Source organism: Felis catus, chromosome C1 (assembly GCF_018350175.1).
Source record: "Felis catus isolate Fca126 chromosome C1, F.catus_Fca126_mat1.0, whole genome shotgun sequence".
In the NCBI taxonomy this organism is placed as follows: Eukaryota; Metazoa; Chordata; class Mammalia; order Carnivora; family Felidae; genus Felis; species Felis catus.
The window spans coordinates 13,631,984-13,659,081 of NC_058375.1; the positions used below are offsets into that span (position 1 = coordinate 13,631,984).

The 27,098-nt window shown below is 60.2% G+C and overlaps 1 protein-coding gene across 1 annotated transcript; it reads right to left on the reverse strand.

Moving 5' to 3' along the window:
* ALDH4A1 (aldehyde dehydrogenase 4 family member A1) lies at nt 1-27,098 on the reverse strand. Its single transcript, XM_003989611.5, has 15 exons — nt 26,943-27,098; nt 18,061-18,154; nt 17,395-17,487; nt 12,821-12,868; nt 11,852-12,007; nt 10,232-10,381; nt 10,079-10,153; nt 8,856-9,043; nt 6,442-6,515; nt 4,914-5,110; nt 4,694-4,741; nt 3,707-3,859; nt 2,910-3,031; nt 2,011-2,129; nt 1-1,352 (listed from the first exon to the last, which is right to left on the reverse strand). Exons 1-15 carry the CDS (start codon nt 27,002-27,004, stop codon nt 1,240-1,242), a joined length of 1,692 nt encoding a protein of 563 aa, XP_003989660.2. The 5' UTR covers nt 27,005-27,098; the 3' UTR covers nt 1-1,239.

Sequence of the window (27,098 nt, forward strand, 5' to 3'; positions counted from 1 at the left end):
TTAAGTAACAAGCATTTATTGGGTGGCATCAGAACGAATCTCATTGCCCCCTCACAGTGTAGAATCAGTGGAACCGGGAACATCTCCAGCACCTCTCCCCAGCAGACTGCCCTGGCCTCTCCAGGGAACAACGCGGAACTTGGAAGGCAACAGCAACGTGGAAGGACGCCTGGGGAGCATCATATCCTGACCGTGGGCCAGTGCAGAACCATGGTGCTTGGGGGCCAGCCCCATGGGGGACTCCAGGCCGGCTGTCCTTGAGGGAGGGCCAGCACTCTCAGGGTCCCCTGGGAACTGTCCTCCATAGTCACCCCTTACTAACCCCTGGCCACCTGCAATCCAACTAGCAGGTTTTGGTGAATTTCCACCTACTGGCTGCATCAAAGAAGGGGCCACTAGGGCCCAGTCCACATGGAGCCACTTCTGTGCGAAGGAGGGAAGGTTCTACAGGCAATCCCCAGCCCGGGCTGGACGGGAACTCAAGCTGGCTCTCGGGTCAGAAGAAGGTGGCAGCAAAGTCTCCCTGGGCCTGTTCTACCTCGGCCAGTGGAGACTGAGCTCCTGAGGGGAACCCCAGGCCCATCACATAGAGACTGCCAGGAATCGCATGGCCTCCAAAGAACACAGGTACCCTGGAGAAAGGCACACGGGTGTCTAAGGCATGTGGTCAGGCAGAAGTACCCGCTGGCTAGGACAGCTAGTGAGGACGGTGGGCGGCCCAGACCCAAGAGGGCAAGGCCAGCTGGTGTCCTCTGTGCCCTGCAGGCCACCCTGGGTCACACCGAATCCCAGAGAGCCGGAGGAGCCGAGGCCAAGGCCAGGAGTCCCTGTGGATGCTGAGGTTTGCCAAGGGTCCCAGAGCTGCCTCCGTTTCCCCCAGAGGATCCCGGGAGCTCCGTTACTGCCGTTCCCCAGGTCCCTGAGCCAGCGGGCCGGAAAAGAGAGGCAACGAACTGGCAGGGCACCAGGTCAGACCTACCAGACAGAAGTTCTAGCACAGCCGGTGAGACAGGGGAGTGGCCCTGTTCCTCCCCAGCATGGTCTCAAACTAGAGCCCGCACCTGCCCCTGCAGGGTGGGACAGGCCAGGATGTGGGCCGGTGTGGGGCGGGGGGGACAGGTCTTGGCCCTGGGAAGGGGGCCGTCCACGGGGAGCGAGTTGAAGGGGCTGGAGTGGGGCCGGTGTGCACCGATCAGCCGTCTGGACGGACAGGTGGACGGCAAAGGTGCGAAGCGGGGCTCACTGCATGTATGAGTAGCGCCAATCCCCCAGAGGCTCGTGGGTCTCCTTGATGACCTGGGGCGACGTCCACCGCAGGACGTAGTGGGGCCCTCCCGGCTTGTCATTGGTTCCTGTGGAAAAGATAGCTCCGTTTTTCTCTGAAAAGACACAGCAGCTCTGGGCGGAAGGGAAAGGGGGCGGGGAAGAGTTGACGGAATAACAGGGACACCGGCACAGGCAACCAGCAGCTGAACTAAAACGAAACGCGTTCACAAGGCCAAGGTTTCCCGAGCGCATCTGTGCAGCACACGGGGCCGGAGGTCAGGGGAGGCCGGAACCAGTGAGCACAGGAGGCTCCCCGGGTCTGTGTGCCCCACCTGCAAGGAGTGTCTGGGAGCACTGTGGAGAGAGCACCGCGCTGGGAGCCAGGAGCCCCGGGGCCTGGCCTGGGCTGTGCCACAGGGCGGCTGGGACCTGGGGCAAGTGCCAGCCCACGCTGAGTCTCGATTTCCCCAACCGCAACACGAGGACGCTGAAGTGACCGGAGCATGGTGGTAAGAGGTGTGGGTGTTGGAACCAAAATGCCAGCTCCACCACCTCCCAGCCATGTGCCCTCGAACAAGTCACTTCCCCTCCCTGTGCCTCAGTTTACTCCTCAGTAAGACGGGAAGAAGACAGCCCAGCGCCTCACCCACAATGTTTCCTATTACTCTGAACACCCTTGAGGTGAGGCGATCGAGGTCTCCTGCCAGGAACTCGCCTCCCCTCTGGAAAGGGGGACCCACTCACCAGAGGCCCGGGCCCCTCCAAAGGGCTGCTGGCCCACCACCGAGCCAGTGGACTTGTCGTTGATGTAGAAGTTGCCGGCGGCGTTCCTCAGCATTGTGGTGGCCTCCTGGACAACATCCCTACAAGGCAGGACAGTGATAAAAGGGCAGCCGGCTCCCCTCCCGCCGGCCCCAGGTCCGACCTCCCCCACCACGCAGCCCAGCCCACACCGGCTGCCCAGCTGAAGCACTAGGCCGAGCTCGGGCCCATGACCCGGGCCAGCCACAGGCAGCGTCTTAGAGCCTCTGAGCCTCTTCTGGAAAGTGGTTAGCACGGCCTCCCTCACGGGGCTGCTGCACGAGCTGACCAAGGGGTCAGGCTGCGAGCGAGCGGCCCGTCCTGGTCCAGTTTTCCTGCCTCCTCCCCCTCCCCCACCGGGAGCTTGGGGAACCTCCAGACCGCCACCCTGATCCCAGCTTCCAATCCCAACTCCACGCTCTTAGAGACAGGCAGGGCGGCGGCTGGCGTCACGGAGGAAGGAAAAGCCAAGACTCAGGCTTGGCGCCTTGGCCCCCGGGCTCAAATATGGCCTCTGCGAGATAAGGCAGTATGCTCCTGGCCCCTGAGCCCAATTCTTCTGCTCTGCAGCATGAGGCAAGGACCCTCAGCGGGGCCCCATCAGACCCAGGGGAACCGGTCAAAAGCACGGATTCCCCAGCCACGCCCCCAATAAGGGGACCCCAGAATCTACATTTCAAAAAAGAGTCTTGTACCCCTGCTGGGGAGGCCTGCCTGCCGGTCAGGGCTGAGGTGAGGGGAAGGGGCGGCGTTATTTCAAGGATCCAAGTCCAGGAGGGCGCTCTCGTGGGGTGGTGGGGGCAGGACACCAGGCCAAGAGCAGAAGGGCGGCCGCCACTCACTTATCCTGGGCGAACACTGCCCCCGTGAGGCCGTAGCTGCTGGTGCTGTCGACCAGCCGCAGCGTCTCCTTGTACTTGTCGTCTGGGTAGACGTACACGGTCAGCACGGGCCCGAAGATCTCCTGAGACGGAAGGAAGCCCTGGGGTCAGACACCCCACCCCCCCTGCCGCCCCTGGACCAGAGCCCCAAGGCCTCCCCGTCGCCCTGCTCTGGCCTCTGCCTCTCCCCAGTCCCCGGGGCTCGGCCCACAGCTCCACACCTGCACGAAGAGCCAGGCGTCTGCCGCTGGGCTCCCTCAGGAGACGGCAACACTCTGCCCTGCCCTGCCCGCCCCACCCTGACCTGGCAAAGGACCCGAGGGAGCTTGCTGGCGCTCCTGGCCAGCCACCCCTGTCCCCTCCACCACCCCTGCACTGCCATCCTGGGCGAGGGCCTTGACTTCTCCGCCTCCGTTGGTCACCTGTAACACGGGAATGGGAACGGCCCCTCCTCTCAGACAGGTGCCCAGAGTTAAGAGTCTGTAAGTGTTCGCCGTTAAGGTCACGACAGCAGCTCGGTGGCCGCGAACGGCAGAAGTGCTATGACACCAGCAGGGTCAGCGGTGTCAAGGACAGAGCACCGGATCTGGGGTCAGTGGGCCTGGCCCCGCTCTCCCGGGGACTGAGACACTCCCTTTCCGGGACCTACCTCACATTCCTGTCTGTGAAATGGGATAATGTCACGAGGAGAAACCCACGTGCAAGGGCCCCACACGCGCTGTGCTCGGGTGGGAGACTGTTCTCTACGCCCCAGTCACCTCCTTCATGATGGGCTCCCGTGGGTCCTTGCTCTCAATGATGCAGGGTTCCACGAAGTAGCCCACGGAGTCGTCGCACTTGCCCCCGGCCAGGACGGTGAGGCTGGGCGAGGAGCGGGCGTGCTCCAGCCACTTCTTGATGCGGCCGAAGGACTAGGGTTGGGGATGGGGGGGGAAGGAGGGGTGTCACAGACCGGCCGGAGGTGATGACAAGCAGCAGTGTCCCCAACACACCCCAAAGGGCCCGAATTCTGAAACCGGAGGGGGGAGATGGGAAGAGGGCAAAAGCCAGGATCCGGCGGAGTCACGGCAGAGACAAGGGCAGATGTGCACATGCGTGTGAGAGCGTTTGTGAGAATGTGTGTGTGGTAGAGCCACAACTCCACCTACAGAAACACAATGCGCACAGTAACATACGCACGCACCTACGCGAGGTCACGCGTCTTCACGTTTAGGTACGTGCGTAAATACACCTGCCTGTTACGTGTACACTTACGAATGCAGATTGACGTGCACCTGCGTACGTGTGAACACACGCACGAACACGCACACGTGCACACAGGCGTATCTGTTTCTGTTGGAGATACGTGCGCACCTTCGTGCACGTGGACGTGGATGTCTATGTGGGTGACTTACACGCACGCCTGCACACCGAGACCACGAATGTGCTCGCAGACAGGCACGTACGAGTGCACGTGTGTTTGGGCTCATGCTGCAGACGTGCGGGCCCATCTGGGTGTGTATGCACGTGAACCAGGGGGCGACTCGTCGAGCCTGGTTGCAGGGTGTCTGGGAAGCAAGTTCTCCGGTGGCGGACATTTCTGCCTTTTTCAAGCTCAGGGCGGGCGTGTCTGTGGGGCTGTCGGACCGTGGGCCTTGCCTGGAGCAGTGAGGCCGGGTCGCCCCCCGTCAAGAGCCCTGCGTCTCCTCCCTCTCCCACCCAGGCCAGGGCTCAGCCCCCCGGGAACGCCTGCTCCGTGCCCGTACCTTGGCATCGATCACTGCAGAGAAGAAGGTCCCAAAATCCTCTGCTGGCTGGAGGCAAGGGAGGCACCGGAAGACAGAGTCACCGAGTCACTGCAGGCCGGAGACAAAGGGAGCCCCCTCCCCGCGCATCCCAGGCCTGCCACCGCCAAAGCCACAGCGCGGGAGCCTCCAATCCCATCAGCCACCCGCTGGGCCGCGGCGGGGATGCAGCGCCACTCACGTCGCCCACTTTGATCCTGCCGTGCTCCTCCAGCAGCCGCCCTTTGATCTGCGGCCACAGCGACTGAGGCACGTAGAGGCGGGAGCAGGCGGAGCACTTCTGGCCGCCATACTCGAAGGCCGAGCGCAGGGTCCCGCTCACCACGCTGTCCACGTCGGCCGAGCGGTGCACGAAGTGGAAGTTCTTCCCGCCACACTCTGCAGGGGGGAGGGGGCGCGGGTGGAGCGCAGGCCTCTCGGCAGCAGGGCGCCCGCCGCGGCGCCCGCACCTGTCCGCAGGTGCGCCCAGCCCCAGCACCCAGCGGACGGGCTCGGGAGAAGGCAGGGCCACGGCCGGACATCATCCCGGAAGCCGGCGAGCCAGGCCCCTGTCCCGCTCCACGGCTGAGGAAACTGAGGCGGGGGCGGGGGTGCCGCCCACCATCGAGGCAGAGAAAGAACCAGAATCCCAGGCTCCCAGGAGCCAATCTACTCCCAGGAGTGGGCACGGCTTGCTTTGTACCTTGCCAACCCCCCAACCCAGCGAGAGGAGAGGGGTCCGCTCCACGTCGGCCCCGAGGGCTGGCCCCTCTTCCCTACCCACGGCGGCGACACCCTTCCCCAGGCTCCTCGGCCTCCAGGCCCCGGCTTCCTCCCACATCAGCTAACAGCAGCTCCTAACCGCCCGCCAGGCTCTGCTCAAAGCGCTTTCTGCTTTGTCTCACTAAAGCCTCACGACAGTCCCCCTCCCCCCACCGTTATCGGTCCCATTTTAAAGACAGGAAAACTGAAGACGGGTCTGGCTGGCTCCGCGGATAGCACCTGAGACTCTTGATCTCTGGGTCGTGAGCTCCAGTCAGAGCCTCCCTCTCCCTCAGGGCACAGTGGGAAGGAGGCAGAGAAGAGAAAACCGTGGACAGCTCCCTGCTCCCCACCTTATAAAGGGCGGCACTGGGGTGCAGATGCCACAGCCGGCTGAGGGTGCACCTTCCCTGACCGCCCCCCCCCCCCCATCGGAGCTCGGATCAGCTCAGGAGCAAGAATGCCGAACCACCAGCCCCCGCGCTGCCTTGGACGGCCCTGGGGCCTCCGCACACCCCCTCGTTCCCTCCTCGAATTCTGCGCTGCTCTCGTCACGGCCCAGCATCACCATCTGCGCGCCCACTATCTGCCTCCATTCCCGGAACACGAGTTCCTGAGGGCTGGGTCTGTGTCTCTTGCCATCACGCGTCCCTGGTCTCCAGAAATGCCTACGTAGATGCTTAACATTTTATTTGCTGAATGACGAATGAATGAACGGATGGATGGATGGATGGATGGATGGATGGATGGATGGATGGAAAAATGCTCATTCTGAGGCCAAAGTCCTTGGTGCGACCCCCTGATCCAGCACAGCTGAGGCTCCGCCCCTAAGCCCCTCACTTCTCAGCCTCCACAGGGCTGCCCCACCTATGGGGGCCTCACCTCTGCCTCTTCCTCTTCCTCCTTCATGACGGCCAGGGGAGGCTCCCTGGGGCCACAGGGGAGGGTGCCAGGAAAGGGGCCCTTACCTCCAGCCAGGCGTGGGAAGGTGCGGAACCGGTCCAGGTTCTGGGCCACCTGCTTCCACAGGTGTTTGAAGGTGCTGAAACCAGAGGGGAGCGCAAGGCTTAGGAAGCCAGCTGAGGTCGCTGAGACAGCGCGGGCCCTGGGGGGTGGGGAGTAGGCACCACCCCAGGAAGAGACCCAAAAGCCTAGTGGGTGGGGGCAGGGGTCCCAGCGAGGGTGGCAGGGAACTGAGTAGGCGGGGGCAGGTGAGACACCTGGAGAAAGGTGACGTCTGGGGCCCACGGGGAGGCAGCAACGGCAGGCCTGGCGGCAAGAAGACGCAGAGAAGGTCGCGCGGGGGTCCTGCCTCAGACGCTCACGGCCACGCGACCTGACACTCATGACTCGACCTCTCTGAGCCTCAAACCGTGCACCCCGCCCGGGCACGGGAGCGAACAACCCACCCGGCAGAGCTGTTCCGTGGCAGCTCTAATGTGGGTCAAGTGCTCAGGTCAGCGCAGCCGCGTTTCAGGTGCCCGGTGGGGGGGGGGGGGGGGGGCAGACGCCGCCATGGTCTGGGAGGGGCGCCCCCAGCCCAGCGCCCGGGGCTCTAGAGGCCAAACCAAGGAGCGCCCTGGGAGAGAGAGCTCAGGCCCCCACCTCGTCCCCAAGATCCAAGTGTGACCAACCTCAGCACCACAAAACAATAAAAATGCTAATCACCAGGGAGCCTGCGACACAGTAGCTAATACTAATTTATGACTTTCCTACCTTTAAGCCCGCTGCTCGTCAGAGCATGGCAAATGGGGGCCAGGCCCGCTCCGCCCGCTAATAGGCAGGGACCCGTAGGGCCCGCACTGGCAGAGCGGGTCTTCTCGGAAAACGGTCCTCCTCAGCAATTCTAACGCCACCACCACACCCGGCAAACCCTAGCCGGAAGGGGGGTAGGGGAGCCTGAGGCCGGGGAAGGGAGACTGGAGGCCACCGCAGGTGTCCCCAGGGACACCTGGAAGGACCCCAGTGCCGACCCCGACATCTCCACTCAGATGACCCTCGGGCACCTCAAACTCCAAGTGACCAGCAGGTGATTCGTCACTTTCACCCAAGCCCTCCAGGCGCCCACCTCGGTGCCCTCTGGGCCCCCTCTGCCAGAGCCCGGACGTTCCCACACACACCCCTCCTCCGCTGATCCGACTCCTCGGACAAGTGACCGCATCTCCCTGCCACTTGCTCTCTGGGATCCATTCCCCCCGTCTCTACTCTGGTCAGGCGTCTGCTGTCCCTCCCTAGACGCGGACACGCGGACAGCCTCCTCACTGGTCTCCCGCTTCTGGCCGCTAGCGACTTGTGCACAGGGCAGTCGAAGCGATCATCTAGGACAGAGGCTGCGAACGCAGGGGCCCAGCAGGGCCAGGCTGGGGACGGATGACCAAGTACGCAGACAGCCGGGGCCTGGTGAGGGTGACAGGGACCACAGAGCACCCGGACCCCACCTCCAGCCAGGGGGTGCCATGGGGGACACGGAGGCCCAGAGGGCTCAGGTTCCCAAAAGAAGCTTGAAATCTCAACTGGGTTTTTGCATGAAACTGCCCCAACTGTACCAGGTTGATCCATCTTGATAAGGAGTCAAAGAGAACAGAGCCACTTCCCAGGTCCAGCTGGAGAGCTACCATTTGCAATCTTTGCTAGAAACCAAGCTGCTTAATGCACACCCCCACGTGTAAAGCTTCCTGTGGCTCCCGTCACCTTCGGGATGAAGTGCGGACACCCCGGCGGGCTCTCAGGGCCTCACAGTCACGGGACTAAACCTCCCGAAAGGCAGGACTTGTCCATCCACCTGTTCGCTGGACATACACCTGCCGGTGAGTAAGTGAGGAGTCACGATCGAACCACTTCCTGTCCGCACTCGCTCACCTCGGCCCCGGAACTCTACGCTCCAAGCCACAGGGAGCCACCGCCTCCCAAGGCGCAGGGGCTCTGGCCTGGAGGCCCTGCATGTGCTGCTCCCTCTCCTACAACATTCTCCCTCCCCCATCTCTGTTCAGCCGTCTCCTCTGCTTAGATGCCACCTCCTCCGAGAAGCCTTCCTGACTCTCCTCCTCCAATTCATTCCAAGCTCCCTGTGCCCCTCCCAGTGACAGCAGTGGCATCAAACTCAGCGTCACCGAACATCCGTAGGCTGCATCCTGCCTGTGAAGCTCTTCCTCTTTGCTAACTCACCGGACCCTCACGATGACTCTACAAGGTAGGGACCATCGTTCCTGGTGAACAGGTCAAGAAACAGAGGCTCAGAGAGGTGACGTGGGCCACCGGTGGCCACATAGCAAGTCAGTGGGTATGGTCAGTGCCCGACCGCCAGCTCCCACACTGAGGTCGTGAGGCGGCCGCTTGGCAAACGTCCCCACGCCACCCGGCCCGCCCCAACCCGGGGACTTACGGCACGCTGCCTGTGAAGTTGATGCCGCAGAGGTGCTCTGAGCCGGTGACAGTGTCCCCAAACGTGGGCCCGTCAGCTGGCACAAACTGGATGATATTGGGGGGCAGGCCAGCCTCCCGGAGGATGCGGTAGACAGCAGAGCTGGCCAGCATGGCCGTGTCACTGGGCTTCCACAGGACCACATTTCCCTGCCCGGGAGACATGGTGATGAGTCACAAGGCCAGGAGTCACCAGGCCCGACTCCCATCCCATCCCGAAGCACACCCATCCCTCACCTGGAACCGCCAGGCCCCGGGCAGGCCAGCATGTCCCCTACAGGACCCCACTCCTCCTCCAGGTGTCAGACACGGTGCTCTAAAAGCCCTAAGTCAGTGAGACCACACCCTGCCCTGCCCGCCCGCACTCTGGCCAAGGCCACTCTTTCTCTGGAAGCCTGTACAGACTGGTCCTGCCAGCACCCCTCAGGCAGGTCTGTTCTGGGTGTTTCCATGACACTGGGCACTCACTGGGTGTGGCCGGGCAAGCGCTCACAGGGCTGTCTCTACACGTGTCCTGGGCGAAGACACGTGGGCGCCTGGGCGTGTGCGTGTCTGTCTGGGTGCGGATGCACAAGGACAGCCCGGGGCAGGACCATCCTCAAGATCAGCCAGCCGCCCCACGTGGGGCCCAGGCCCCGCCAGTGTCAGCCCTCCCTCAAGCCACCTCCAAAGGCAGGGGGGCATCAGCCCCATTCAGCAGGAGCTCATGAGGGTGATGGCTGCCTCCACCCTGACAAGGGCAGGGGAGCCAGGGACTTTGAATCCTCATCTGCGTCACCATTTCCTAGATCTGACAGATAAATCAGAGAGTACACAGCAGGCGCTCAAAAGCGATGTGTCATCACCATCAACGTTCTCCACATACGGAGCCCGCACCAGGCCAGATGTGACCCGCGCACGGCTTCGCTCGCTCATCACAACCCTATTATACATGGGCTTTCCTAGATCTCCACTTGGAGGAGGAGGAAACTGCCTCAGAGAAGTTCAGGGGCCTGGCCTGGGGTCCCCCGGAGCAGGGCAAAGCTGGGGTCCAAACCAGTCTCTGGCCCCAAAGTCTTTCCACGGGCCCACACTGCCTCTGCCTTCTGGGCATCTCCCATGACCAGGGCTGGGCCCCTTTCGTGGTCTGAGATGGGACAGAGAGCCAGCAGCCCCGTGCCCGCCTGCTGCCCACATCTCACTCACCATCAAGGCTGGCGCCCCCGCCAGGTTGCCGCCGATCGCAGTGAAGTTAAAGGGAGAGATGGCCGCCACGAAGCCCTGGGGGGCAGGGGGGTGCGGTGAGGCCAGGCTCAAGGCTTCCAGCAGGCTCCCGCCCGCCCCGCCACCCGAGGGTACCTCCAGCCCCCGGTACACGACGCTGTTGGTGCTGGGCGGCACACTGAGGGGCTGCTGACCCTCCAGCTCCACGGCAAACTTGGCATTGAACCGGAAGAAGTCGATGAGCTCAGCCGCCGCATCGATCTCCGCCTGAATCACCGTCTTACCCTGCGTGCAGGACGGCGGGGGGTCAGCGGCTGCAGACATGCCTCCCGACGGCCCCTTTCCAAGACCGACCGTGTGCCCACGGTGACGTCATGCCCACAGTGCTGGCGGCTCCTTCCCCCCGGGGTGGGGATGTGCCCCCGTCAGGGGCATCTGGACCAAGAAGCGGGAGGCAAACGTCTCCTTATGCTGCCCGTTCCTCCTGATGGCAAACGTCCCAGGGGTGGGGGAGGGCCTCATGGGCTGCAACATGGGGCTCTTCCGGATCAGGGCAGCCCCTCCTTGGCACACACGGTCACTGGCAGCTGTCATCCTGCTTGGGACCTGGAGCTACAGAAGCCAAGGTGCGCTGGCCCTGGCTCTATGAGGCGGCCACGCTTCCTACAAGCGCCAGAGTCGTTAGTCAAATAAAGCACCTTCATCTGGTGGCGGACTGTGTGCGCCTCTCCCTGCCCAAGCGTGGCTCATCCGGGACGCTGGGGAGCCCACGATGCCACCCCCACCAGGGGCTGCTGAGAATCCGGAGACACTTAGCTGGTGAGGAGTGGTCATACCACCTCCGTGCAGCAGAGGGCGCTCTCGCCACAGGACAGTGAGCGGGCATGGGGGCAGTGGGGTGGCCGCCCCAAATGCCCAAGGCTCGCTGCTGGGGAGGGTGACATTAACCCTTCTCCCTCGGCTCCCTTCCCAACTTTGAGCTGCTGATGCCACTCAGGCTCAACGTGCACTCAACCGAAAAACGCCTATCAGGAGCTTCTGTGACTCCAGAGAGATGCTGTGTGTAGCCCAGGAAGACGGAGAACAGTTAACCGGGATCGCTGTCTCCAAAAGGCTTGTAAAGGGGTGACAAACACACAGGAACTCATTACACCCAGTGCGATCTGAGCCGTACTGATGCACGCACAGCGTGCTACAGGACCACAGAGGTGGGGCTCATCTTTCTGGACAGAGAAGAGTCTGGAAGCCCCACAGAGGAGGTGGCATCTGGGCTGGATCTCAACAGGAAGAGTCCACAGGGCACAGAAGGGTGGGCATTCCAGGCAGGACACCGGGCAGAGGCAGGGAGACGGGATGCCTGCAGGGCCCAGGGATCTCGCTAAGTCCAGGCTGGCGGCCTCCTGGGCAGGATGGCCTGGCGGGGAAGGGCAGAGTGGCCAGGGAGCTGGACAGAGGCCGGAAACAAGGGGCCCTGAGTGCCGTGCGCAGGACTTGGGACGTGACTGTTGGTGACGGAGACACCCTCGTGGTGTGGAAGTCTGGAGGGACCGCCTGGAGGAGTCAGAGAGACCACTCCGAGGGCCGCGGAGGTCTGACCGAGGCTGGAGGGCTGGACGGGACCTCAAGGACATCTTCTGGCTCCAGCAGGCACAGCACGTCCTGGTACCCAGAAGCTGCTTGACTGACGTGTGCTGCATCGGAGGGGGTATGACCGCCTCCCACACCCCACCCCGGCTGTGCCCATGGGCACCTCACCTGTCCCACCATGGTCTTGGCCAGGACCTCAGCCCTGCGAGGCCCGCTCAGCATATCTGCTGCCCTCAGGAAGATCTGGGCCCGGTCTGCAACAGGCTTCAGGTCCCACTCTTTCCTGGCAGCCAAAGCGGCCTCGATGGCTCTGTTGAGCAGGGCCTAACGAAAGGGAAAAGGTTGGGAGCTGCCTCCTAGAACAGGAAGGGCCCCAGGGGAATGGGCGAGACAGGAGATTGGAGATCATTCATTCTCCAAGGACCTGTGGCTTCCTTGGCCCTCAGTGCTGCCCACCACAACTCCCCCCGCCCCCCCCCCCCACCAGCTGCAGACGTGGTGTCCCATCACCTGCTGGCCCAGCCAAGGCTCAGAGCCAGTCCTGCCACCATCTGGAGGTCTGAGGGACCTCCCAGGTAGGTCAGCACCAAGTCCCTCCATGGTCAAACCTGTTCCACTTTCTCTTGTGGTCTCATCAGGGCCTCCCCTTATTCCAGGGGCCCCCAAACCCACCAGCTAGAGCCTCCACCCCTCAAGGTCAGGCGCCTGGCCTTGCCCTTGCTTGGCTAGAACCCCAGCCTGAGATATTCACTTGCTACCGGCATCCCTGATGGCAATTGTCCCCGTTGCCGCCTGAACGCTGGCTCCTAGACCCCCTGCCACAGGGCACCCCAGCCCCTCTCGCCGGCCCTCCATGATGCCGAGCCTCTGTCTGGCTTTCCATCCAGGGCCTCTCCAATTTCTCCGACTCAGCCTTGGAGACTCTACTCTCCCTCGAAAGCCAGGCTGCCTCACGGCCACAGGCATGTGAGGGGACATCAGCCTTGGCCCACACAGCTCTCCTCTGGCTCAAGTTAACCACAGCGGGCCTGGCCTTGTGAAAGACTCCACTCCCCACGGCCAGAGAGGGAAGCAGCGACAGACAGCATGTCAGCAGCCAGCAGGGCAACACGGGGACAGTCCCCCACCCAGACTCACCTTGTCTGCATAGCAGAACTTGGCCACCTTGTGTCCATGGTTGAAGGGCTGAAAGATGAGAGAAGAGTGAGGTCCCTGCCCAGGAGGGAGGTGCCAGGACGGGTGGGGACCTCGCTTTCTAGGCAACAGCCCTCAGCACACTCGCTCTCCCCCCTCCAATCCCCACACTGATCTCCCTCACTTGGGGGTTACGGAGCACCTGCTGTTCGGTGAGGGAGATGGTTCCCACTCCAGAAGGTTCACGGTCCCGAGAAACGCAGGGACCGCACAGCCTCAGGGAAAGCGTGGACTTCGTGGTCAGACAGACACGGGATCGCATCCCAGCTCTGCCACCCGCTAGCTGGGAGCCATATGTAAACTGAGTCCCCCTTTCCAGGTCTCCCCACGTGGGAAAGAGAGACCCCCCCCCCCCACCGCATGGCATGGGGAGGGGGGGCCAAATGAGCTCACAGGCGAAAATGCTTCCGGAGCAGGCATGGCACGCGGCTGCGGCTCAGGAAGGGGCGATGCCACCATGGGAGGCCCCCGAACGAGACGCGGGAGTTGAGAATCGCTCAGGATTTCTGCCGTGCCCCAAGTGCCCAGGGGACAGAGCAACCGCTTCTCCAGCCCCTTGCATGGGACCCAGAGACACTCATCTCGAAGGGAAGACCCTCAAGAAATATTTACACACGGAACCCGGCAGGGCCGCGTGCGAGCGTAAGCAATACAGCAGGGAGACGTTTCACTTCTTTACGCCACAATTATCAACACTTTTGCCACCCACCCGTCGCCCGATGGGCCCTTTGGGGCTTTCCTGTCTCATGTGGCAGCCTCCAGCCGCACGTGCATGCTGACGTTTCAACTCAGCCACTCTCGGCTGGCACCTGGCACAGCCCTGAGGGGCCGGGCAAACTGACCGATCCCAAGTTGTGCTCCCAGGGCTCCAGGTATCACGCCCTCTGGCCGCTGATCCAGCAGTGGGGGCTCCCGCCCCGAGCCATCCTCGGAACCCTCAAAGCGGGGGCCTAGGGTCTCCACCCTCACCCCTGCACAGCCTGCTCAGGATTCCATCTGGACAGAGCCACAACATGCCTCCCTCCCCCACCTGCGAAAGGGTACAGCCCTTTACTCTCCCCCAAATTACAGATCTAGGAGTTTCCTGGTCCGTCCAAAGTATACGCCAGTTCCTGGCTCTATAAACCACAAGCAGGTGTCATCACGGGGCTTAGCCCACAGTTAGCTCCTAAGCCTCGCTCTGGAGAAATCCACCAGGGATAACGGAAGATGCCGTGTGGACGCCTCGGGATCTTTCTTGCCTATGGCCAGGACTCAGTCGCGGGCTGGGCACAGCGTGGCTGTCCAGGCACATGTGACATGACACAAAGCCCACACTACAGCCGCGTGAGGACCAGGGCTGGTCAGGGGAAAGCCTCTGCACATCAGGTGAAGGACTCCCAGGCCTGCCCCTGGGGCCCTTTTTTTTTTTTTTCTCTTTTTTTTGACAAACTAGCTACAGGTTCCGCTTAAGGGACAGGGAGAGGCACCATCACAGCTGACGCGGCCTCCTGCACGGGGGCGCCATGCACCTGACAACGACCCTACATGGCACCCCCATTTTACACACAAGAAGACTGAGGCGCGAGGAGGTCAAGACCCGACTGGCCCAGCTGGGGTCAGGTGCCCCCTTCAGCAGCCTCAAGGAGTGGGGCCACACGGTTTCAAAGGCGGCCACCAGCCAGCACCGTGGGGGCAGGCGAGGAGCTCCCGGGTCTGGGCACAGACCCTCCGCGGAGGCAGGCACCACACTGGTCCGCCTGGGGCTGGCGTCCCCGGGGCTTGGTTCCCGGCTCTTTGACAGCTTCCTCCATCCTGGCTCCACCCCGGCTGTCTACTCGCCTTCCCACCACAAACTCCCCGGCCGCCCGTGAGCCCTGGACACACGTGGGCCTACGTCCAGCCTCACACCTTCTGCCAAGCCCTCGCTTTTTCACTCTGCTGCCCCGAAACTAGAAAGCATACTCTTGTGACAAGCGACAGGGCTCTTCTGGAAAGTCTCGCCCTCCTTAACCCCCCTCCAGGGACTCCCCAGCACTCCGGAATAGGTTCCTTCACCACAGCCGACAAGAACCTCAGAAAGTCACCGCCAACGACCTCTCCCTCTCTCGGTGGGGCCCCGCGTCCCTCGCCCCCCTAGCTTCCTCTCTGTGGCGCACTGGGCCTGTCCCCACCTGCGGGACTCTGCCCGAGGACCCCTCTGCCCGGCAGTGAACCCCTACCCAACCTCATCCTTGGGGTTCGACTCGGCGGCCACCAGTCCAAAGAGGCCTCCGACCGCCCAGCCCCACGTGGCCCCCGTGTCGCCGGCGTGGCACCTGTGCCTCCCACGGTCCCTCACCAGCTGGAACTCGCGTCTCTTTCCTCGTTGACCCGTGTGCCACCCTGCTGTCCCCCGGGGCGGCTCCGAGAGGGCGGAGCCGTCTGCCCAGGGCCTGGGCCCGAGGAGGCGTGGGTGGCTGGCGGGATTTTATTACCACGACTTACAAGTGCTCTGCTAGAAAGAAGGGCTGAGGCAGATTTCTGGCTAATTCGGCCACAGAGAAAGCCGCCTCGTCTGCATTCCAAGGCCCTCATGTTGCAACTGGTTGGACTGCACGAAGCTAGAAGCCCCACGTATGCCTGTTTGCGCAGAGTTTCAAACCACGTATCTGTGTATACACACACATGCACACACACACTCTTTTTTTTTTTTTTCCATAGCTGAGATGGGTATTTGCTTTAAGCCTTTCTGAGCTACAAAGGGTCATGGCCACACAAGGGATAAGAAGGCATGGGGCGGGTCCTCTGCCAGGGGCTCACCCTCAGGCTCCCTCATGGGGATGCGCTGCAAACTCCCAATCCTGTCCAAGACCCCCAACGGTCACAAAAGCAGGTCACTCCTACCTTTGACCCGACAGACAGTGGGGGAACAGGCGCAGGGGACACTTCTCAGCCCTCAGCACAGACCACAGGCCTCTGGCACTTCTTAGGAAGAGCAGGCTGCCTTACGGCTATCCCGTGTCTCACAAAAGCTCCGCTGAGGGAAGCACTCAGGCAGGTGCCTGAGGGACCAGCAGGCCGGCTGGCCAGCCTCCTGCTGGGGCCAGAGACACAAAAGCGGTGAGTGGAGAGGGCTGGCATCGTGCGTGGGAGTGGAGAGTGGGGGGTTGGGGGGGGCCAGGGCCCCCGGAAGGCCGCCCACTGCCTCGTTCTAGCACTGTGGTGCCCGGCAGGAATGCCAGCCTTGTGCGGCCACATCTTCCCACCCCCCAGAGAAGCCGGACATGGGAGTCTGTACCCAAAATCTCCCCATCGTGAGGAGATGGGGGAAAAAAGCCACAGGTGTCACTTTGCACCCTGAGCCCCAGATGGAAAAGCTCCCCCAGCAGCAGACACGGGCCTGCAGGGTGGCCCCTTGGCACCCCCAGGCACTGGGCCGTGAGGATGTCCTCAGCCGGCAACAAGGGACAGGGTGCAAGACGGCGGCCCCATGAAACACTGTGCATGCGATGGGAGACTCCCGTGGGGACCCTGCTTCTCACATCACCATGTCCTTCCGCCACCCTCGGGAGAAATTCTCTCCGGCCCCGTATCGGGAATGGCTTCTCCCATCATGCAGGTGGATTTCAAGAACACCCTGACTAGCGTGAGTGATGTTCTCTTCCTGGGGTCACTGGAAGGCGTCAAGGCAAGTCTGGGCCGTCTGCCACACCTAGGGCGCCACGGTTCTCACTTTGTGGCCAGGAGGTCACAGCGAGATTATCCTACCGCACTGTGTGTGAGTCAATACACTGCCTCCAACTCTTCTCTAGAAATAGGGTGTGAGGGTGCCTTGGTGGCTGCCGGCTGAGCGTCCGACTTCAGCTCAGGTCATGATCTCAAGCCTCGTGAGTTCAAGCCCCGCATCAGGCTCGCTGCTGTCGGCACAGAGCCCGCTTCGGATCCTCTGTCCCTCTCTCTCTCTCAATCTCTCCTCCTCCCCCACTTGTGCGCTCTCTCTCAAAAATAGACATTAAAAAAAAAAACAGGAAAGAAAGAAACAGGGTGTGAATGAATCTACCATGTGGAGACACGACAGGGCCTCTCAGATGCGCCTCTAGAAGGAGCCTGGCTCCAGCAGGAGGGCTTCTAGGAGGCGGCGACACGTGGCCAGGCCCCGGGTGCTCACCTCAGATGAGCTCATCTTCTGCTAGAGCAGCAGGTTCCAAAACAGAGGCCAGGGCCTGGGTGACTGTCCCTTCTTTGGAGGGATCACCTCAGTTCTGACGTTCTGTCCTTCCTTCCTACTCTCTAGGTGGTCGACTTTTCTAAAGAAGACGGCGAAGCGGGTGGCGGCCACGGGTTTCACTCCGTCTCGGCGGGCATGAAGTTGGCACCTTTTATGACTATGCTTCCAAGGCGGCTTTGGGCAGTTAGCTATCGGTGCATGGAATTCAAAATCTGGGAGTGGACCAGAAAGCCCTTTGCAGGCAGCGACCCTGTGTTAGGAGCTGGTCTATTGCCTGAGAGCCAGACCCCAGACTCGGGGAGACGCCCCACCCGCGCGCCAGACTCACCGACACCTGGTACCGTACGTCCGAGGTCCACACCTCTTCGTCCCCCACCACACACGGGATGGCTTCCGTCCGGCCCTTCAGGTCCTTCAAGGCCTGGGGAGAGGACGACACAGCGGATGGGCACCCACCTCCCCTCCCTGCCCCACCCACGAGCCCGGCACGGAGTCCGCAGACACAGCTGCCCGGCCGGAACGGGTATGAGAAGGGGCCCGGGTCTGAGGGCAGAGAGCGTCTGCTCCCCTCGGGAGACAGCAGGACTCAGCCCCTGGCCACTGTCCCCTGCTGTCCTGCGGGAAGGGGAGGCCAGTGTTGACGGTCTTCCCGTTATAAAAAGATCAGAAAACCGTATCTGAAACGTATGGGAACTCTCACCATTTTTAAAATCCTGGCAATTAGTGGGAGAATGTCTTTAAGCATACAACACCTGTGGGCTTACAACCCCCGACCTGGACTGAGCCCCCAGGTGGCCCCGGGCCACACCCTGCTGCTCCCAGCCTCTCCGGTCCTCCAGTCGCACGGCTGTCCCAGACCTGGTCTCCTTCCCAGGCTGGGGGCAGGTGCAGAAGGGGGTGGTGACTGGAGGCACGGAAAGGCATCCTGGGGGGCTGCCCAAGGCTGTCCCCGCTCCCTCCCTACCCCCACTGGGTGTCCCCACCCACCCCTTACCTTCTCCAGCGCATCTCTCTCGGGGCTGCCCTGCGTGAATGCCAGGACGGGTTCATTGGCCACCGTCAGGGAGGGGGTGTGCCTCCACCGCAGCCTGGGGTGCAAGGGCAGGGGACAGAGGCAGACAGGTCAGTGGAGGCCACTGCCAGACCCAGCCCCTCGACCTCCAACAGCAGGGAGGGGCATCCTGGGCCGGCCCAGAATCCCAAAATCCAGAGCGAGTACAGAGCTAGGGGAGCGGGGGAGAACTGGCCCTGGGGTCCAAAAATCCAAGCTCTAGGCCTGGACCTGCCAGTGTGTGCCCCTGGGCACGTGACCCGCCTCCTCCGGGCCGGTCTCCACATCCACTGGGAACAACCATACAAACTCACACGGCTGTCTGAGGTGTAATCGATGCAAAACCCCTTCTCAGCGTTTTGCACCCACAGAGAGGGCTGACTCTCCCTGGACTTCCCCACGATGCAGCCCCTTTCCCAAACGGCCCCGGGTTACTGCTTTCCCCAGCCCGAGAAGGCAGCCGGGCCCAGAGCGCAGTCTCATCAGAACGCGACCCAGCTGGGATTCTCTCGGCACAAGGCGCTGAGCTCCGGGTGGGCGAGAACGTCCAAGATGTGGGTCGTGCCCTTGGAGGAGCGCCCCGAGCTCAGCTCGCAGCCACAGGGAGGGCTGGTTTGGGGGCTTAGGGTCTGAGTCCAGGGTGTCGAGTTTCAAAACTTCCTTGGCCTAGAGACCCTACTGAGCCTTGAACCTTATGACCCCACAGACGGGTGACCACTAGTGACCACCCCCCCTAACGTGTCTGGGATTGGAAAGGTGGGGGACAGATGGGGAAGAGCCAGGACTTGAAGTCATTCATTCCAGAGCTGGAGCACCAGCTGGGGGACTCCTCCAGGCCACAGGGGCACTCGGCCTGTGAGTGTTGGGGGCACTCTTATCTATTCTTTCTCCCTGGGAAGGGGTCTGACTCAAGGACCAGTCTGGAAGACCCAGAGGAAGGACACAAAGCCAGGGGCCATGCGGGCCAGCCCTTCCTTCACTCCACAAGGTTCCGGGGCACCTGCTGTGTCCCTGACACTGCTCCAAACGCTGGAGACAGAGCGGTGGCCTAGACAGCAAGGCCTCGGGCTACACGCAGCTGACCTTCAGTGAGGGCCACGGACGAGCGACACTGTGATGACAGAGGGGATGTGAGAACGAGCAAGGAGAAGGGCAGGGCGGCCCTAGCCAGGGTGGTCAGGGAGGGCCTCTCCGAGGAGGTGTCCTTCTGAGGGCCATCTGGGCTCTGAGAAGGGCTGGAAAGAACATTCCAGGCCCAGCGGAAAGCAAGTACAAAGGCCAGGAGCAGGAAGCACGACAGGAAGAGCTGAGAGGGGCCTGTGCCGTCTGGGAGGAGGAGGGCAGGGCCCGGTTGCCCAAGATTTTGCCTAACGGCCAAGTGAGCTCAGGCCTCCTCCCTCCTCCCCCAGCAGCACCCCCCACACCCAAGGAGGCGTGTCACGTTCTCAGGCCCCACCCCGCCCCTAACCAGAGGCACAAACCTCCCACCACCCCCTGGGGTTACGATGGAGAGCTGAGGAGACAGTAACTACAGATGTGCTGGATGATAAGTCAGAGTCCACACAGACCCCCTCCGCCTGTTGTGGGGGGTGGAGAACGGAGAGGCGGGAAAATGGTGGCAGCCACGAGCCTCAACACCAGTCGGGAAAGCGGGGGGCAGCGTGTGCGTCTGGGGCCTTCTGGAAGGTTCCAGCAGCATGTCTCTGGGCCTCGGAAGCAGCAACCACCACCACCGATCAGCCAATCAGATACCGCCACCTCCTCTGGCAGCCAGGGTGCCGCCAGGAGGAGTGTGGGCTGGGGGCCTGGAGGTGCGCGCCCCAACCCCAGCCTGGACCCCAGCTCCCGGGGGGTGCCAAAAAGCGCAGCTCTGGAAGCAGACAAATCTGGGACCGCAACCCAGACGCGCTTCGCGACATCAGCCTGTTATTCCAAACCCGGCAGGCCTCGGGCTCCCCGCCTGAGAAATGGGGTCGAGGCCATGTGCCCCGCAGGGTCAGTGTGAGGCTGAAAAGTGCTGGCCTCTCCTCACCCTCCTGCTTTGTAGCTCTAAGAAAACTGCCTTCTAAAACTGTTTTTAATGTCTATTTTTGAGAGAGAGCAACAGAGCAAGCAGGGGAGGGGCGGGGAGAGAGGGAGACATGGAATCCGAAGCAGGCTCCGATCTCCGAGCCGTCAGCACACAGCCCGACGCGGGGCTCGAACCCATAAACCAGGAGATCATGACCTGAGCCGAAGTCAGACGCTCAACTGACTGAGCCACCCAGGCGCCCCGGAAAATTGTCTTCTAGAACGTTACTGCACCAGGAGAGCCTGGCGGGCTCAGTCGGTAGGGCACATGACACTTGATCTCAGGGTCACAAATTAAAGTTCCGTTTAAAAAATATATATGTATTTTTACTATGTTTTATATAGTAACATAGTCTATATATATTTTTTGCTATGTTATATATAGTAACTTGTTCTATGTATTTTTTTTACTATGTTATATATAGTGACATACTCTCTCTATATATTATTTTACTACGTTATATATAGTAGCATATTCTATATATGTTACTGCACCAGGCCAGGTGTTCAAAGGCAAATTGGTTGTCAAACACCCCCAAGGTCACCACAATCAGGGGCTAACCCTGGGGGGTTCTCAGTAAGTACTGCTGCAATAAATTTAGCACCACATTCCATCCAGCTTAAAATGCAGAATGCAGTAGCTACCAGCCCTCCGGCACCTGTTCCCTCCCAGGCCTCTCTCTACCTTCCCCAGGGCAGAGGCCCACTGTGACCACAGGATCACCTTCTCCAGGGCTTCCTCTATGCCTGGCAAGTCTCCAGGCCGTGGCCCAGCTGCCCATCAGTCCGAATGTGGGGAACAGAATTGAAAGATCAGCCTGAGTCCACGAGAGCCAGAAATAACCCAAAGACACCTGACAAAACCACCCCACCCCTTTGATTTTGGCTCCTGGGCCAGTTGGGATGAACAGGAGTACCCTTCCTGGGCTCCAGGGAAGGCAAAGAAGAATCACTCACAGGGCCTGGAGCCTCTGGTGAGGATCTTCGAGGCCCTTTGAGGCCATAGGAGGCAGGACTGCATTCCTTAGTCACGAGCACACATTCTACACATCAAGGGCCAAGAGACAACTCAGATAAGGGCAACACAACTTGCCTATTTACTCATCATGCATTTTCTGAGCACTTACCAGGTGCCTGGCTCTGGGATGCAAAGGTGAAGCCAGCCTGCCTTTGTCAGAGCAGCTCTCGGCCCTGCCACTTAGTCTGAACTTGACTCAGGGACCCCTAACAACCTGGGTGCCTGGTCTGCTCATGACCTGGGCCTCTGAGCTCAAGCTGCCCCTCTCCACCCTCTGCAAGTACCAGGATCTGAGCTAAAAAGGTCACAACACTGGGGCACCTGGGTGGCTTGGTCGGTTAAGCATTTGACTCTTGGTTTTGGCTCAGGTCACGATCTCACAATTCCTGGGTTCCAGCCCCACGTCGGGTGCTGACAGCACGGAGCCTGTTTGGGATTCTCTCTCTCTCTCCCTCTCTCTCTCTGCCCCTCCCCTGCTCATGCGCGCGCTCTCTCTCTCTCTCAAAACAAATAAACTCTTTTAAAAAATTAAAAAAAAAAAAAAGGTCGCACCACCAACACATGGTCTGCAACAGAACTGGACAGAGCTTTGGGCCAGCCAGTGCAACCCCAGAACTTTACAGAGGGGAACACTGAGGTCCGGAAGTGTAGGGCCCGAGCTCCCAGGTCACCCTCGGCCTCCACCCTGGTCCCAGGGCACCCTCGGACCTGGACTGCATGCCTGCCATGGCCACGCTGCTCCACTGTTCCCAAGCACCTCTCCAACACAGGCCAGAGTTAGTTTAAACATGAAAACTTGATCACACACAGAGAGAGCAAGCACTCCGCCCAAAACCACTCCATGGCTTCTCGTTTCTTCCACAACAAAAAAATCAGAATCCTTACTGAGGCCTCCAGACTCACTTCCCATCACCGCCACCCCCCCCCCACCCCGCGCCCACTTCGCGGGCCACCCAGGTCTTCTCTGGAGTCCCCTCTGCTTGGGAGGCTACCCTCACAGCGCCTGGACGGGGCCCTGTCGGGCCATCTCAAAGCCCCCACGCTCTTCCCAGGGCACCACTGACGGTGTCGGTTCCCCCAGGCCGGCCTGCGCCCACTCGGCTCACCACCGGCCACACTGCCTGGGACGCAAAGGACACACTGGTAAACCTTTTGTCAGACTCATCAAGCAAAAAAGAGGGAGGAAAACAACAACAACAACAACAACAACAACAATGAACACCCAGACGTTGTCAGAAGGACACCAGGCCCCCAGGACAACACCAGACCCCCAGGACGGGACTCCCATCCCAGTTAGCTCTTCTGCTAACGCCTGGGAGCTGGATGCAGGTCCCCAGCGACTAGGGCCAGGGGTGACCAAGGCCCAGGAGAGGAGCAGAAAGGAAACTAGCTTTGCTTCCTTCAGCTTCCAGACTTTCCCAGCCCGTATCTGGGACCTGATAAGGCCAATCCTCCTTATCACCAAGATGAGGGGCCTGGAGCAGAGAGGTAAGCAGAGAGAAAGTGCGGGGGCCCCAGGGCAGGTCCAGAAGGGAGGGGCATCAGGCCCAGGCTGAGCTGTTTCCACTTTATTGCCCGGGAACATCAAGGAATATTTATTAAGCACTTACAGCTTGCCTGGCACTATGCTAAGTGATGACGTCCCGAGTCCAAGCTGCGAGTGCATGAAGAAGGCACCATGATTATCACCATCATTATCACAGAGGAGCAGACTGACCTTCTGAGATTACTGTGCGGTGCATGGCTCTGGTCACAACTCCCTGACCCTGAGCCTGTCAGAGACCCCTGAGCAGTGGGGCCGAGGGGACAGGTGCATCCTCCTCCCGCCCAGCACTTCCCACCTGAGGAGAGAGGCAGGCAGTGGCTTGCTGTCCATGGACGCGGACGGCTCAGCCCAGGGCCGTCCGCTCCATGACATCTCTACCAGGAAAGGAAGGTTCTGGGGGGAGGGGGTAAGACACCCCCCCAAGATGGGCAGGTGTCTGCCCCTTCCCCTGGGGTGAGCAGGGTCAGTCCCAACAGAAAGGGTTTTGCCTCAGGATAATGAATGAGCATAAAGGGAAGGCTCACTCCGCCCCCTTCCATCCTTGTGGTGCTGGGACCCCCTTGTCTGAATGTCCCTGATCAAAGACGACCACTCAGACGACCCCACTGGTGGGGCAGGCGATCAAAAATAATACTTAAAGCAATGTTTTCTAGGAGCAGAAACTCTTCGGAGTGGTTTTCGTGTATGAGTTCATTTCATCTCCAAGGCTCCTATTATTACCTTTATTTACCACTTGGGGACACGAGGCAGCACAGAGAGGCTGCACAACCCGCCCAGGACCACAGAGCTACTGAGAGGTGAAGTCGGAATCTGCCCCATGCCGTCCCCTGCTCCATCCCAAGAGCAAGTGTTCCGCACCGACTGTATGCCAGGCCAGGTGCTGGGTACCAGAAGCAAGTGCTCAAGGTATGCCTGTGATGACAGCCCGGGTGGGGACTTTTACCAACCTCTGAAGCAAGTATTAGGATCACTGCAGGTTCTATTTATTCCTTCACTAAGTCACTTACGTAAGGGGTACCAGACCCCAGCAATCTACCTGTCACGTCACGTCTAATCCTTCTGCTAGAGCTGCCTTGCCAAGGGCGCAAAGTGCTGGGTGAGTGTGGGTTCACCATGGGGGCTGGGGGGGGACATTCCAGGCAAGAGGTGCTGCCTGGCCTCTGCTTAGGGGACTGAGAGAGCAGAGTACGTCCAGGGGACGGTGGGATGTGCCAGCCTGTGCCCATCCCGGGGGGCAGGCAGGCGGGACAAACATTGGGGAGGCTTGAAATTCTGAAAATTAAACAGGCAGGTGGGCTGAGAGGAGTCCAAAGTGAGCCAGGACTCCGGCAGGGAACAGGACTGTGGCCAGTTCCAGCCCCCCCATCCCTGCTGGGGAGCAGGGGGGTCATCTCTGCACCCTTCGCACCCAGCAAGGTCTGCTACAAGAGTAATGGACAAAAATAACATTCGTTGTAAGCCTGCTATGCGCCCAAGATGGTTCTTTTGTTTATTAAATTTGCATATAAACATAAACATGTATCTTGACCCTTTCCAACAAGAATTTGCAAAGACATCACCGAGGACATCCCCCAGAGAGTCAATGAAGTAGAGAAAAAAAAGCAGGAGGTCAGGGCCAAAGGAGACAGGAGGCAGTCAACCGGGGGGTCTGGTGTAGACAAATTTTCCTTAATTTCCAAGGGCCTTAGTCGTTCAATCCGTGAAATGGGAATAGTGACGCCTACATCACAGGCTCCCGATGAGCTCAGTAAAATAATCCACACAGAAGGCCAACGGCAGCTGTTTGCTGTTTGGCAGCATCCCTGGCTCAAGACCAGTTGTAATAAGTACCTACTGGCAAGAAGGGCTGTGAACATCATTTCTTCACCAAATGTTTGCTCGGGGCTTCCCAGGTGCCAGACACACTATGAGGCCCTGGGGACGGCAAGGTAGACAAGTCCACGAAATAAAAAAGTCAACTACAAAAATGGATTTGCAGGTGAGCCCACGTGTATACTGTGGGTTTTCTCTTTTTAAAAATATATATTCACGGAAACTTCAAAGGATATTAGGGGTGCCTGGGTGGCTCAGTACATTGAGGTCCGACTCTTGGCTCTCAGCTCAGGTCATGATCTCACAGTTCGTGAGTTCGAGCCCCGCCATCGGGCTCCGTGCAGACAGGGCAGAGCCTGCTTGGGATGCTCTCTCTCTGCCCCTCCCCCGTTCTCTCTCTCAAAATAAATAAATAAAAATTTTTTAAAGGGTATTAAAATGATGACAGTGGTTTCCTCTGTGTGGTGACATTCGAAGTGACGTGTGTACCCTTTTCTGCTTTATCTGCACTTTTTACAACAGACACGTGTTAGCTAAATAGTCACTGAATAAATGGCAAAGTGGCCGAACATCAAACCTGTTTTTCCAAAGTAATGGCTCTCTGCTGGGTGCACTTCTGCCCTAGGTGACAATCAGCGATGTCTGACATGTTTCTACTGTCACAGCCACGGGGTGCTAATGGTGTCCAGTGAGTAGAAGCCAGGAACGCTGCACAGCCCCCGCAACCCAGGATTACCCAGCTCGAAATGTGAGTGGTGCCAAGGTTGAGAAACCCTAGGGTCTAGGGCACCGGGCCAGCTGCTCTACCGAGAGAGGTTAACCTAACTCTTCAGATCTGATTGCAAAATGCTTTTCCTCCATTCTGGAAGCTCTGTAATTAAGAGCATGAATCTGGAGTCTGACTGCGAATTTGGTCTTCCATTCGCCTCAACTGGAAAGTAAGTCTCCCTTCTGTAAAAAGGGGGATAATACAGTGCTTATTAGCGACAGCACCATACTCAATCGCTTGAGAAATATTACTGCTATTATAAGCTTTTTTAAAAGAATATGGATTGCTTCCTACCAGATATTAGAGCTTTTTATGGCTAAGCCCTCCTCCCGCCACCCCCCAACCCCGCCGTTAAACTGAAAAGTCCACATGCAAATCTCAGGGGTACCCTTCTCTTCCAGTGTTTAGCACAACATCCGCACATGGTGGGTACTCGGTAAATACAGGAACGTACGGAGCTTCCGTGTAAGGTCTGCGGGGAGGGGAGTGGGTGTCAGAGCGCAGGGAGAAGCCCACAAAAGGGCAAGTGTGACAAGTGCGGCCCCCAATCTTGGCTTGGGAGAGGAATCCTTCTCCCCCATGTGCCTTTCCTGTGCCCATACCTATCGAGCCCCCACCCACAAAGGACACACAGCTGTGTTGAAACTGACCCATGTCCAGGGCACCCCCGTGCCATCCCTTGGGACACTGATTAACTCAGAAAGGGCATAGCTCAGCAGAGGAGACATGGCTGGTCACAATCCTAGGGGTCAGGCAAACAAAACTCAAATTGGGGGTGGGGGCTACCCAGCTCTGAAAGGGAGGCCCAGAGAAACACCCGTCCATCAGACTGGGCCCCCCTGGGACAGGGTCTGTGTCCTACCTATCCCTCCCCCCCCCCCCCCCCCCGCCCCATACACACACACCCTGTCTAGCCCAGAAGAGGAAGGGGCTCTAAGAACATCTGTCATTCGTTGAGTGGGCACGGGTCCAAGAATCTAACTCCACAGCCTGGAAGTTTCCAGGGCTGATCCACCTTGAAACTACACGTGGGTTTCTTCACCTGTAATCTGGAATATCTACCGCACAGTTTTAAAAGAGAGTAATAAACGACGATCATGACTAATAAGAAGTGGGCACTAAGTGCCAGGCACCGTTCGGCACTTTGCATGTATGGGCTTCCTTAGCGTCTGATACATTATACGAACTCCGTAAGTATTACTATTCCACCTATCAGAAGGAAGAGTCCCTTTCACTCCCGGTAATTAACTTGAAAAGGGGAGGGGCGGGAAAGAGAGTAGAAGTCCCAGTGGAAAGGACAGAGGAGACTCAGGGAATCCCAGAGGTGGATCCTGAATGTGAGACCAAGGGTGGGGAGCTGAGAAGCGCTGTGCGAAAAATCGAGGCGCACTTCGGCGGTGGGTCCAGCATTAGGAGAAAGACGAGCGCGAAGGAGGCGACTTTCCGAGCAGAGCGTGGGAGCCAGGAGGGGGTCCCCCCCTCGCGGAAGGCAAGAGACGGTGGGGGTCGCAGCGGAAGGAAGGCCTGGGTGCGGGGCGGGGCGCCAGAGGAAGCGACCCCCAGCCGGGGGACCCGCGGGACCGGGGTCCGGCAGGGAGGTGCGCACTCACCCGGGCCCCCTCCAGGGGCGGGCCTGCAGGGCGCGGCGGAGCGCGGGGCACAGCGGCAGCATCTCGAGCGCGCGGCGCGGCTGTCCGCTCACGGCGCGCCCCGGGCGCTGCCAGAAGGTGGAGCCCCGCCCGGAGCGCACCACCTCGACAGAAGGG